This window comes from Corythoichthys intestinalis, chromosome 6, assembly GCF_030265065.1.
Source record: "Corythoichthys intestinalis isolate RoL2023-P3 chromosome 6, ASM3026506v1, whole genome shotgun sequence".
Taxonomy (NCBI): Eukaryota; Metazoa; Chordata; class Actinopteri; order Syngnathiformes; family Syngnathidae; genus Corythoichthys; species Corythoichthys intestinalis.
In genome coordinates, this window is record NC_080400.1 from 19731649 (window position 1) to 19745552 (window position 13904).

The following is a 13904-nucleotide window of genomic DNA, read 5'->3' on the forward strand; positions in this document are numbered from 1 at the left end:
TTAGCCACGCATCGACAGTGGTCATAATTAATAGAAACCTAGCCCTCCGCACGGCTAACGTTAAGTGAGCGAATGACAGTAACGTTAATCTTATTTATTAGCGCTTAGAAGTGTACTGCTTTAAGATGGCGGCTGTTTACTCACGCTGATGACTATCATTTTGCATCTAGTTCAATACAAAATGTGATCTCTATGAGATGCATCTTACGCTACCTGCTACCACCATAGCATCATGCGGGCTAGTTTTTAGCAACGTCGGCGTCGTTTGTAGCTGCTGTTGGCTGCAGTAAGTTTTTTTTTTTTTTTTAATTGCTTCTCCCTCTACGCACGTGACATCAGCGCGTTTTCCCACATTAAAAGTAGTCCGGGCAAAACGTGATGCTTAGAGCTGTCAAAATTAAACAATTACTCGAGGTAAATAAAATTACTCGTATCAGTTTTTAAACTCAAGTTACCCAAGTTGCTTGAGTATTCGTTTCAGCTCTAGTTGAGTCATAAAATTTTTGTTGTGTTGTTGTGTTTTTTACTTATTGGACAGTAGACACCGACGTTTCCCTTAATAATTGGAAAAAAAATGAATAATATGTCATAAATGTTCGAGGCTGGACTAACATGACATTGTGCTCCTAAAATAACAATTTGCATAGAGTATAAGATATGGTAAAAAACTATCTTAGGATCAGAATTGAATCTTAATTAGATACAGTGGGGAGAACAAGTATTTGATACACAGTCAATGGGAAAACCCATTGGCAGGGTATCAAATACTTGTTCTCCCCACTGTATCTTACAAAGTAGTCATTATCACTGAAACACATCGATTAACTGCACTGCAAATTTATAACGTCTTAGATTATTTCCTTAAATCTAGTCAAATAATTTTCTCCATCTTGTTTTGCGGGTTAGACTAGTTAACAGATTAATGCGTTTTATTATTCCACTTTAACTCATTTGCTCCCAAAAACGTATAAATACATTGTATTTTTAATTGTTTCAGTGTCCCAAAGACGTATTTATACGTCTTTTACGTTTTTTTTTCTTTTGTTTTTTTTTTTTCCACAAGAGACATCTCTAGGTTCTGATGCAACTTGGCTCCAAAGCACAATGCTGAAAATCCATTTTAACCCTTTAACACCGAACGTGCCGTCAGCGACGCGTTTACGCAAATCGTCTTTGAAGCTTCGTCATGCCGTAATTACGTCACCCACGTGCTGCTGGTTGGTCTCGTTTGAAAGTGCGGAAGTTGATGTCCACACCAGTTTTTATTTGAAGTCAATCGGCCAAGAAAAACGGGAGATAATGTCATTTGAGTTTTATAGTTTTATTGCCCTCATAAATATGCATTATAACGCTGCATGGACCATGTATCCATCTCCATATTGTCATAATTTCTTGTCCTTTTTCAAAAGCGAAAGCAGCACGAAATACTACTTATCCCAAGAGTCGTTGTGATGTCAGGAAGGACGAACCGAATGTGATCATTTTTAATAAATTTCCGAGCGAGGCGCCAACTATTGAAAGGGAGGCATGCGAAGCAAGCAGCGGCCGGTGTCGTGCCGAAAAATGCACAACACCGGTTGGTTTGAGCGAGCGACTTTGAAACGTGCAGAATGAATCTAAAACTACATTTAGCACAAGCTAATGCATTATTTCATTAACTCAAGGAAGAAGATGAGTCGTATTTGTCGTTGTTTTCCTCTGATGAATCGGCGTCTCGGCGAGTAGAAGTGACAGTAGTGCGCAAACGGCGAAAGAGTAGGCTGTGTGACGTTGTGTGTGACGCAGCTCCGTGACCTGTTCAAGAAGAAGCTTTATTGAGTGCGAAAAAAAAAAAAAAAAAAACTTTATTGGGTCGCATGCCTGAAAAATTTGAATTGAACTACTTGTCAATATTTTTTAAAATACGTTTTTTCAATGTTATATATATTTTTTCTTCACTATAATCTTTTCAATTTTTATAAAACTGAGTGTTCGAGAAGCTTAATTGCATGTACTTTAGATAAGGTGATGGGTATAATACCTAAATTCACAAAGAGATATCTTCCAAACCCTTTTTGTGTTAGATGATATACATTTTTTTCTCATTATTTTGCACACTATATAGCCTGTTTTGACCATAGTATGTGTAAAGGCCAAAAACGCCTATGACCATACCTGCTGTTTGTGTTGAATTGTCAAACATAAAACTATAGACCCTACCCACCGACGTCACAAAATCACGTGCTCGCTGTATGGTTCCGCCCACTTGTCCGTCATTTCTTGTCTGTATTATCAATGGTCTCAATTGATCGAGCAATTTATAATGCATTTCATGGAAGACCTGGTGCTTTCGGATGCCGTAAACTCACTTGATGCGTTGCATAAAAGGCGTTATGTGGAAAAGCTTCAGTTTATCCATTCGCCAGATCCATATTTGATGCCTAAATCGATGTTTTTCGACCCGCTGTCTCCGCCGTATTTGCCTGACATCTGCTAGCTACCCTGAACTGTACAACTATCTTGTCCACACAAAATCAGCCTATTCTCACGAAAGTTTGAAAAACTTTAAGAGCTTGGAGGCTTATAAATACTTCGTTGCTGGTTGGGTGAAACAGGTCCTCGTCCACGAAAATTCGGCAGGAATCTATCTTGTGCTTGGAAAGGTGAGTTACGAAATTTTCAATTCAAAATCTTTTGTTATTGCTAACATCCACTGTCAAGTCTAATGTATTTCATGTCGTTTGTCAATGGAGTTAGGGCTTTTAATGTTTATATGGTTTAGCGATAGCACTCTCACTACATACATACGTGTATGTTGTCGGCGATTAGCCTAGCAATGATCTTAATTGTGGTTGTCAGCCCAAAACCCTCTAAATATATATTAAATGCATCTTACCAGATATAAAATGACTACTACATAATCTGTGGTAATCGTTTGGAGCCCAGTTTTCTCGTCGAATTGCAGCAGCCCATCTCGCTCTCTTCTCTCCGGGTCTCTCGGAATCCGGTAGAACTTCAAGTCTCTCCGTCTTCTCCGTCTATCTTCTCTGTTATTGCAACCGACCGCCACACACGCCTTCACCATTTTGATTATTAATGTTAACGAGCAGAAAAACACGTCGTAAATAGGAGGAATGTACATAGCCGTAACAGGGAAACATGATGTGTTGACGGACAATTGGGCGGCACCAGTCAGGAGGAAGGAGTTGTGACGTCACGTGGGTAGGGTCTATTCAATCTTATTTTTTTCTGTTGAATGTTTATCCTAAAAAGTTGAATAAATATAATCAAGCTTCAAAACGGTGGGTCAAGCATGTTTGGTTGTCAATGGGACGTCAACATTATAAATTTTGAAAAAAGATTTTGGGATTTTTTTTGTCTTTTTGGGTCCAAAATGTGGATTATTATTGGTCAGTGAAGAAAACAACAGTTTAGACATGAAGTTCAAGGTGTCCTGAAAAAAGGGACCCAATTTGGCCATTGTAAACATTTTTTTCTTTGAAATATAAAGGCAACATCAAATGCATGCAAATTCAGCCAAAATAGGCTTAGGTGTTAAAGGGTTAAAGCAATAAATCGGCCACTGGAGGGCAGTAGTGCATTTGGTAAGACCCGCAACCCAATTCAACGGAACGAATGGCTGGGCCGCACGGCGGAAGACGACCGAATGGACGACCAGGAGGCCAGGCGGCGAACGGCCGAGCAGAACAACTGGGAGGATGCCCGGGATGCCAGGCGCTGGACGACCGAGCAGAATGACCGGGACCACCAGTGCAGGGGACGATGTCGTTGGGTCCGTGCTGCTCGCCGAGCAGAGCCCGCGCCGTCGTGCTCGACCGCTTGCGTCCCCCCCTACTCACCAGTGTTCCGCGACTCAGCCGGAAACGTGCACGGCCAAACCAGTTCCCCCCCAGGAACACAACATGCCCCAATTCCCCAGGCGAACTCCGCCATGAGGCAGTGGTCACCACAAAAGAAACACTAAAAAAAAATCAATCTTGATGTGACAGGCGGCGATGAGGGACACAGTTTACCCTGTCATCTCTCAGTTCAATAGTTTAGTTAGGTGTAAATAAATTGTTACTTTGCTATCAAAAGCTCTATTTGTCTTGTTGTTTATGTTATTTTGTAGACGGAAAACATTATTCAGATGTTTAGGATGTCAAAAAAGAAAAAAAATAGCTGTGTTAAAGTCAAAGTTATGTTTGAAATGTATGCTTTTACAAAAAGCTCAATTTGTTTTTTCATCAGAAATTGGAAAATTGCTCAAACTAAGCTATTTTCTAATGCCGATTTCTAAAGAATGGAAAAAGATATGAACGTTTTTTCCTGATGAAAGAAGAGAGTCGGATCTTTCTTTTGGTAGGTTCCATGTTTATATAGCAATAGAACAAAATTTTCTGTGGGCCTTGCAAAATCAATCAAAATCCAGTAAAACGGCCGAGAGCGAAGGGGGTTGCACTGGTGAAAATGGCTGGAAGTGATTGAGTTAATTACGTAAATGTTACTATTTGTTGTTATTAAGACATGTTATTAGACATTCTACGGCCGTATTGTCGAGCCAGTTCAAAGACGCGCACACCACGCTCATATTGCAGCGCTTTCTTAAATTGTCGCATTTCAAGCATATCGTCGGATGTCGAAAAAAATGGCAAGTCAAATTTTACGCTGGATGTCGAAAACATCGTGTGTTGAAGCAATCGTATGACGATGTACCACTGTATTTTGAATATTGGTGACTAAAGAATTATTGAGCATTCGGATGTAATGGGTTCATTGCATTGCATTTATGTTGTTCAAATTCCAACAGTTTTCCTAGTTTCACTGTCAGATCGAATCATCGCAATCTGGTGCTGTTGGAAGTGTAAACAGAGCACACCATCGCAGAACTGGGGTTAAAATTTAGAAGAACTACATCAGGCTTAGCTACATTTTGTTTGTATGAAGACAAAGTAACATAGTAGATTTTCATGCCCACTAGTATTTATCTTAAATGAAGCGAATGTGAGGCTTGATTGATTATATTTACCTCGAATGCATCATATTTTCACTGTTTCAAGACTGATGGAATCAAATTTGTCCTTAATGTTCACCTAGTAAAATTGAAATATAGACTGGGATTAATATTTTTTTCTGTCATTGTTTTTTTGTATATAAATGCACATAGAGTATTTCATTATTATTATTCTTTATGACATTGCACCAAATCTGCTGCTTTTATTTCGGACTATTCCTGCGATTCTAAACTGATGATGCTGTGCTTTCTCAGGATGTGCCCTCAGTCCAAAGTACAACAATTTATCTTCCTTGTGATTCAAGACAGCAAATGGATTATGGCAGTAAAAAAACATAACATTTTGCTCTTTCTGTATTTTCTGCACTTTTGTCCCCTGTGGTAAAATACATTGTATTTCTCAACAGATCCAAATTGAAGCTAAACTACCTTTTTTAATTCGTTAAAAAAATATTCTTGCCATATTGAATTACTTGCCCTCACCGTTCCTCATTCCTCAGGGGTTCTTGTTATATTTCTATCCCATGGACAACACTCACCCGTTCAAGAATGATATGGGACATGGTGGCGTTGGCGTCGACGATGATCGTGGCGGTCTTGTCGTCTCGTATCTCCTTCAGGAGCGGGGTCGGGTCCTGGCTGTCATCGAGCATACGCACTGACAGGGTCTCCTTGGAGATGAGGAACTGCCTGAGGAGCTGCTCCAAGTTCAATAAGCCTGAGACGCACACAAACACACACAGAGGATTACTTATAATGAAGTGAAGACTCTAAATTAGACTTGAATAGGCTTTGCAGGGATAACCTTTGACAAAAGTTAAAAGACAGACAGCTAAAAAGTTGTAGAAGAGTCAGAGAAGTGTGTAGAAACTATTAATAACATAAGAGTGTAGCCATAGTTACACAGATACATGTCACTTGCTTGTCTAAATCTTATGTTTAACAAATTTGTCAATAAAAGAATTGTCCCATGGAGAACAAAAGCTTGATTGCTCAAACTATTTTTATTTGACTGCTGTCGCATACACAAAAGCCTTTGAGTAACTTGCCTTCTGCTCAATCCTATGGTAATTCACTCTTCTGACTCCAGTAAGGTAAGAGGGATTTGCACTAATTAAAACATAGCCAACTTAATCAAAAGGCTCCTGGCAGCAGTTAGCGAGTCACTTGGCATCCATATATTTAGCAGAGACCCTGAGAGGTTATTTGGAGAATTTCCAATATAGGAAGAAGGAAAACTCAACCGGGATTATCAGAGAGCACAGACTTCGACAAATTAGAGTGAATGTTACCTTGGCATCTTGTCAGAGCTCATGTCCATGGAGGGTAATATTATATATTACCATAATAAAACTAGGAAAACCCATGAGTTGTTTTCATATCACAGGATGACAAAATGGTGGAATGTCTATGTGTACTATGAGTGTACAAGAGCAACTCACATAACAGGTCAAATATAGAGATGTCCCGATCGATCAGCATCCCGATCGATCGTGTCCGATCACGTCATTTTCAAATTATCGGAATCGGCAAAAAAATCAGCCATGCCTTTTTTTAATATATATATATTTTTTAATTAAATCGTTTTCTAATTGTATTTAACGTTACAGACATATGTTACACTCATCCAGAGTCTTTAGTTTAGGCTTAAGGTAGGGTTATGAAATTTATCCCGATAACGGCGGTAAATTTTTTTTTCTTTTAAATGTATCACGTTAAAATATTTAACGCAATTAATGCATGCACTGCACGACCCACTCACACATTGTCGCGCTCAATCTGTAATGTTGCCGTTTTACCTATATAGAGAGATAAAAGGCAGCGTAAAATGAGTAGAGTGAGTTTTGGCAGCCTTTGGAGCCTTTTTTTAAATGGCTAAAGCCTTACAATCCCTCTCCCTACAATTACAAATATCATGGGAAGCAATGCGGGGAAGCAAGGTAGCAATTGATCTTTTTCTTAACACCTTATGTTATTTCCCAACGCACCGAAAATGCCTTAAAGATAAAAAAAAAGCCGCCTGTGTGCCACTAAGCTGCCGCATAACCCCCCCCCCCCCAACCCCTCCTCACCCCTGCACGCTGTTCCTCTGTGATGTGGGTGTGTGGTGAGGAGTCTGAGGACATCTGGTGGTTGAAAACAAATGGTGTTACCCTATTAAACCATGTTCGAGCAAATACTGTAATGAAAATTCTTAAACCAGGTTTATCGTGCGGATTTTTAAAAAATAATACGTAATTTTCTCGTTTCTAGTTTAATAACTAATTAACCCCCGTCCCAAGGCTATTTCGATCTGTGTGTCTCTACTCTCTATAGGCAACAATATTTGTCCTTTCTCTTCACAAAGTTATATAGAAAGGTACACATCTTTAAGTTCTCTAATAATGAAATAATAGCGTTGAAAAAAAACTGTGCTGACGGCTGCTCAGAGAACATCAGATGTGGTTTGTTCTCAGATGAACAACAATTTTAGGGAGGAAGAGCGCTGAGTTTGCAACAAGTCTGTGAAAGTGTCCAACACGTGTTATTTCCAGGATATGTCCCCATGTCTGAAAGCCATGACACGATCAAATCCTACGTCACTTTACACAGGAATTTACCGAGATCTAAGTCTGATAGGCCCTTATGAAGGAGATGAAATCTAACAAAAGGTGACTGAATGCCCTCTGAATGTTTTTGAATGTCCAGAAACAAAACCATGATCTAATTAGCAAAGTTTTAAGGCATCTGAATGATCTAATAGTTGACTTGCAGCAAGTCACAAGAAGGAGCTATGCCAGATTCTAAAATCAAACTACATTTGCTTACATCTAGAATTGTGGGTCATTTTGGTGGAAAATCTTAGTAGATGACGTGCAATACACCATTTGGGATTTTCATATGTGTATAATACGTCACGCAAAATTCTACAACACAATTCTTTTCTATCATAACAGCTTGACAATTTTAGTATTTCATTGGGGTGGCGTGGCTCAGTGGTAGAGTAGTTGTCCCCCAACCCAGAGGTTGTGGGTTCAATTCTTCGCCCTGATGAACTCGCCTAAGTATCCTTGAGCAAGATACTGAACCCCACGTTGCTCCTGGTGCTGCGTCACCAGTAGGTGAATGGCGAGATAGTGTAAAGCGCTTTGAGCGCCTTGAAAGGTGGAAAAGCGCTATATAAGTATAACACCATTTACCATCATTCACTCTCCACTCACTCAAGAAATGTCAGCAACACACCATTCTTACCATAAACCAGTCATTATTTATATGCAATTTAATGGATGTGCAAAATCATGTCTTGGTGTCAAGGCTGCCAAAGCATATTAATACCCCTGCATCATGTCTAACAATGTCAGTAATGAGGCATTCCTATCTACATGGCCATATATCATTGAACATGTTTGTTTTGCTGTAGAGTATGTGGATCCATGTGACACGAGTCCTTTTTTCGCCTGCCTTGAACCTGCCACTCGGCTCCCTCCGTCGTACGATAGAGCATCTTTGATGAGCTTGAAATAGCTTGCACTAAATCACCCTCCTTGTCTGCTAGCCTCGCATCCAAGCCTCTGCAACAGCTCATGGGGACATCAAATACAATTTCACGTCGACTTTATGACATCTGACGGTGAACTGTGGCTGACGCGTCTGCATACAAATAAAGTGACACACAGTGGAAGTTCATGCTTTCGTCAGGGTTCTGACTATACACCACATTCAAAGGAGAGTTTTTCCACATGAAAGATTTTGGAATAACAAGTAGGGAAAGTTCACTGTAATTGTTTTTGAACCAACTCTCTCTCTTGACATTCTTTAAATAGCACAACAGGCTAACGATATTTTACATGAACTAATGGGTTTTCTCTAGTACAAAGTGGAGTCCTTGTACACTGAAATGTGGAGAGTTTAGACAGACTTGCATGACAGCACATGACATACAGTAGCAGTTTTTTATTTCCCCAGTAGTCTGTAAGGGTAAACACCTATGAGATGAAAAGGGTTATGGTTATGGGTTTTGTCCCTTCTGAAAGCAAGTAGCACACCGCAATTTTTGACATCCTGACGGTAGATTTGTCACTTTGAACAGCTGTTTTCTGTGTAGGAACAGGGAGAGTAAGCAGTCCTATAATATGTGATTGTTGCATTTAATCTTCACTAAAATCATATAAAGTAACTGATAAAACTGGCTATAGAATTGGGTGATTCTCGTGAAGATAACCTAAACTATTTATGTAAGCACCTGCTCCGAGATATATATACCTGGATAAGCACTAATTATCTTTTACTTAACCCTAAAAAGACAGAAGTCCTTATAATACGCCCAAAAAATTGTAAGAGACTCTCTAACTGCCCAGATAGTCACTCTGGACAATGTAATTGTAGCCTCCAGCACCACAGTTAAAAACCTAGGAGTTCTATTTGACCCAGACTTATCATTTAAAGCTCATATTAAACAAACCTACAGAACAGCCTTTTTTCACCTGCGCAACATAGCCAAAATTAGAAATATTTTGTCTAAAAACGATGCAGAAAAAAATAATTCACACGTTCGTTACATCTTAGATTGGATTAGTGTACTCCTTACATGCAGCTTGTCCTAAAAGTTCTCTAAAAAGGTCTTCAGCTTGTCCAGAACGCAGCAGCAAGACTCTTAACAGGAACTAATAGAAGAGAGCACATCACCCCTGTGCTCCAGACCCTTCACTGGCTTCCAGTCGAGTTTAGAATTAAATTTAAAATCCTCCTTCTTACATTTAAGAACTTTAATGGTTTGGGGCCATCTTATCTCACCGATGCTCTGGTTCCATACAGCCCTAACAGAACACTCCGTTCTCAAAATGCAGGTCTAATGGTAGTTTCCAGGGTCTCTAAAAGTACAGTCGGAGCTGAAGCCTTTAGCTACCAAGCTCCGGTCTTATGGAATCAGCTTCCAGCTAGTATAAAAGAAGCCGACACAGTCTGTACATTTAAGATTAGACTAAAAACGTTCCTATTTGACAAAGCTTACAAGACTAGACTCACAGTTCAGTCTAAGTTGCACTAGAAGCTACAACTCTGGGGGAAGTTCAGCCACTGAGTCCTATCCCCTTTCCTCACTCTACTTACCACTTGTCTTACTCTATTTCTCTTTTCTAATTCTAATATCTAGTTGACTAGTCTCTTCATCACTAGTCACCGGCTATTTTTCAGCCGCAGCCTCCTGACTATCCTGACCCCTGGCTGGATTGACGTCCTCGTTGTCGCCCCCCCACCGTCTCATCTGGCTAGATGAACCTCCTCTTGTTTCTTCATTCCATTGCATCTCTACAAATTGGACCGCCTGCTGCTAATACCCACCAGTAGTCTTGGTGCATCTATAGCCTGTCCGTCCTGGGAGTCCCTCCTGACTGTGGTTCTCCCCAAGGTTTCTCATTTTTCCCATATGGTTTTTGGAGTTTTTCCTGGCCGACATGGAGGGTCTAAGGATGGGGGTTGCCCAGGGCTTGAACTTTATTAGTTCATCTACTGTTTCTGACTGTGTATCATATTGCCTCTGCAAAGCCCTTTGAGACAACCTTGTTGTGATATAGGGCTATACAAACAAAGTTGAATTGAATTGAATTTATGTATGGCCTTTCGTTTTTCGTTTTTTTGGCCAAGTGTTTCCAATATTAGTTTCGGCCAAGAATTTTGCTTTCGGTACATCCCGAGTGTTTATATATGCCTACGTCCCCATTATTGATGAGCATTACAATAATGTGTACTATGATTGTATTTTATGCACAATGAGGCGCACCTAAAGGCCTTAAATTTTTTCAAAAGCAGGTGTTATAATCCAGTGTGCCTCATATATGAATCAATATTGAGCCGCAACAGGTCTCACAGCAACTAGCTCAGAGCACAGCTTCATCAAATGGATGTATAAATTCCACCTCCAGCCTCTACTGTAGCGTTTATTCTATGTGCCTTATAATGCGGTCCGCCTTACATATGAAAAAAGTTATAAAATAGGCCATTCATTGAAGGTGCGCCTTATAATGCAGAGCGCCTTATAGTGGGGAAAATGCGGTACATGTTTTTTTTTTTATATTAATCAATTAGATATTTTACTCTATGTAAAATATTAGGGAATGCAAACTGTTCATGGAAAAAATATTGAGTCATCAAAGCATTCTGCTATTTTAAGATAACTGGTAAATGTTCTTCATTAGCATAAGCAGTGTTGTTAATAACGGCATTAGAATATAACAGCATTACTAACAGTGTTATTTTTTTCAGTAGAGAGTAATCTAATTAATTACTTTTCTCATCTTGGCAACGCCATTTCTGTTACTGAGGCGGGAAAGGCGTGTGTTACTATGTTGGTTTAAAGACATCGAGAAAAGTCACGGATTCACGTTGACGAGAGAGCAGAGCAGGAGTGGGGAGGAGGCAAGGGAGTTGGGATACCGTTGCATGGGCGAAGTTAGGGGGCTCCAATAATACCTGAATGTAGCCGATAGCCAAAAAACTTCGCCCACATGTTGCTACGGTAGATATCACATATTATAGAACTAGATGCAAATGACAGACACGGCAGCATTAGCAACATGTATAAGGAACTAGATGCGTTAGTAAACAGCCGCCATCTTAAAGCAGTAGACTTCTCAGGAAGGCTCTGTTGTAGAGAACCTTCCTAGTGAACCTAAGTAACTTTTCATCTAAAATGCTCCTAAATCGGCAAAATCTTGACTTAAATCTATGTTTAAATGATGAAACAGTTTTAAAACTTACACATGTCGAAAGTAGACAGAGGGAACTAATGCAATAACGGAAGCAATTTTAACAACGGTTGATTCATTAAATGACTTCCACACATAGCAAAGGTTACTATCTAGTTATCGCACAATCCGCAATACCCCTGTGTCTAATTAAGTTTAGGGTAAAGAACTGGGCTAGGGCCAATTGTCCCAAAAACCCTTTAAACTTCACATTGTTGACCTGTTTTTTTTTTTAAACATTAAAATTATCACCAGTTACTTTGCCAAGTAACTAATTACTAGGGTTGTTCCGATCATGGTTTTTTGCTCCCGATCCGATCCAGATCGTTTTAGTTTGAGTATCTGCCGATCCCGATATTTCCCGATCCGATTGTTTTTTTTTTTTTTTGGCTCCCGATTCAATTCCATTCATTCCCGATAATTTTTCCCGATCATATACATTTTGGCAATGCATTGAGAAAAAAATGAATAAAACTCGGACGAATATATACATTCAACATACGGTACATAAGTACTGTATTTGTTTATTATGACAATAAATCTTCAAGATGGCATTTACATTATTAACATTCTTTCTGTGAGAGGGATCCACGGATAGAAAGACTTGTAATTCTTAAAGGATAAATGTGACTTTGTATATTGTGACTAAATATTGCCATCTAGTGTATTTGTTGAGCTTTCAGTAAATGATACTATAGCCATTTAACTGTTCTGCCCAAATGCATGACGGGAAGTGCAACCATGACTGTGCGTAGTGGCACCAATTGATATATCTTCTCTGCTTTGGGAAATAACATAGGGTGTTAAGAAAAAGATCAACTACTACCTTTCTTCCCCAAGTTGCTTCCCACGATATTTCTAATTGTTGAGAGAGGGATTGTAAGGCTTTAACCAATTAAAAAAAGACTCCAAAGACTGCCGAAATCCACTCTACTCATTTTATGCTGCCTTTTAGCTTTTTATATAGGCAAAACGGCGCCATTATAGATTGAACGCGACAATGCGTGAATTGGTCATGCAGCGCATGCGTTAATTGCGTTAAATATTTTAACGTGATTAATTTTTAAAAAATTAAATACCGCCGTTAACACGATAAATTTGATAGCCCTACTTTAAGCCAAAACTAAAGACTCTGGATGAGTGTAAGACATTTTGTCTGTAACGTTAAATACAACTAGAAAATGATTTAATTAAAAAATATACATATATTAAAAAAAGGTTCGATATTTTTTATCCGATTCCGATACTTTGAAAATGACGTGATCGGACCCGATTGATCGGCATCCCGATCGATCGGGACATCTTTACTAAATACTCTTACATTCAGGTAACTGACTTACTAACGCAATTTTCCTTTTGGGAGAAGTAATTTCTAACTGTAATTAATTACTTTTTTAAAGTAAGATTAACAACACTGAGCATAAGGCATAGCCTTCATGAGAATCACGCAATTGTTGACAACTTGCAGTAAATGACTTCACATTTTAATTTGATGTTACGCAATTGTGGATAGGTTAGCAACTGAGTTCTGTTGTTGACATTAATCATAGCATGTACTTCACCAATGTGGTTATCATTTTCGGCACCATGAAAAATGCTAAATGTTCGTTTAGAGTGGCCGTTGTGCAGTTGGTAACTCGAGTTGTCCTGGGACCGAAGTGTCAGCGGTTTGATTTCTGCCCACTGTCAAAGTAGCTCGGGCAAGACACTGAATGCTAATTTGCCCCCAGTGGGTTGGTAGTTCCTTGCATGGCAGCACCACCTTTTGTATATTAATGTGTGCATGAATGGCTGAATGTGAGCTAATCTACAGAAAAACACTTTGAGCACAGTAAAATTGTGCAGATAAACATGCCATATAAGTACTCAACATTTACCATTAGGTGTAGAAAAGTTTTTATTCGTCTTTGATCGGTTGCACACAAAAAATGAGTATACTATGCAAATGCAGTCAATTTGTCCCTTGAATGCACTACATAAGAACATTTTGAGTTTCTTACCGTTTTCTTCCAGACAACTTTAACAAAACAATTCAATCTGTGCTAACGAGTGTGTTTGTTGTTAGAGAAAAACAACAACAACAAAAAACAACTCCTGGCAGCTCTGGAAAATACAGAAATTCACGTTCCTCTTTCTCATAATGAGGGCACATGTGGAGTTTAACTTTCATTTCTACACAGTGTGTGTGC

At 39.2% G+C, this 13904-nt stretch overlaps 1 protein-coding gene across 10 annotated transcripts in view; it reads right to left on the reverse strand.

Annotated features, from left to right (window-relative positions):
• Positions 1-13904, reverse strand: part of grik4 (glutamate receptor, ionotropic, kainate 4) — a 734878-nt gene that overhangs the window by 246729 nt on the left and 474245 nt on the right. For all 10 annotated transcript variants that reach the window (XM_057839364.1, XM_057839368.1, XM_057839359.1 and 7 more), the window contains one exon: positions 5533-5711. In XM_057839364.1, coding sequence (XP_057695347.1) covers positions 5533-5711 — 179 coding nt within the window. The remainder of the gene's footprint in view (positions 1-5532; positions 5712-13904) is intronic.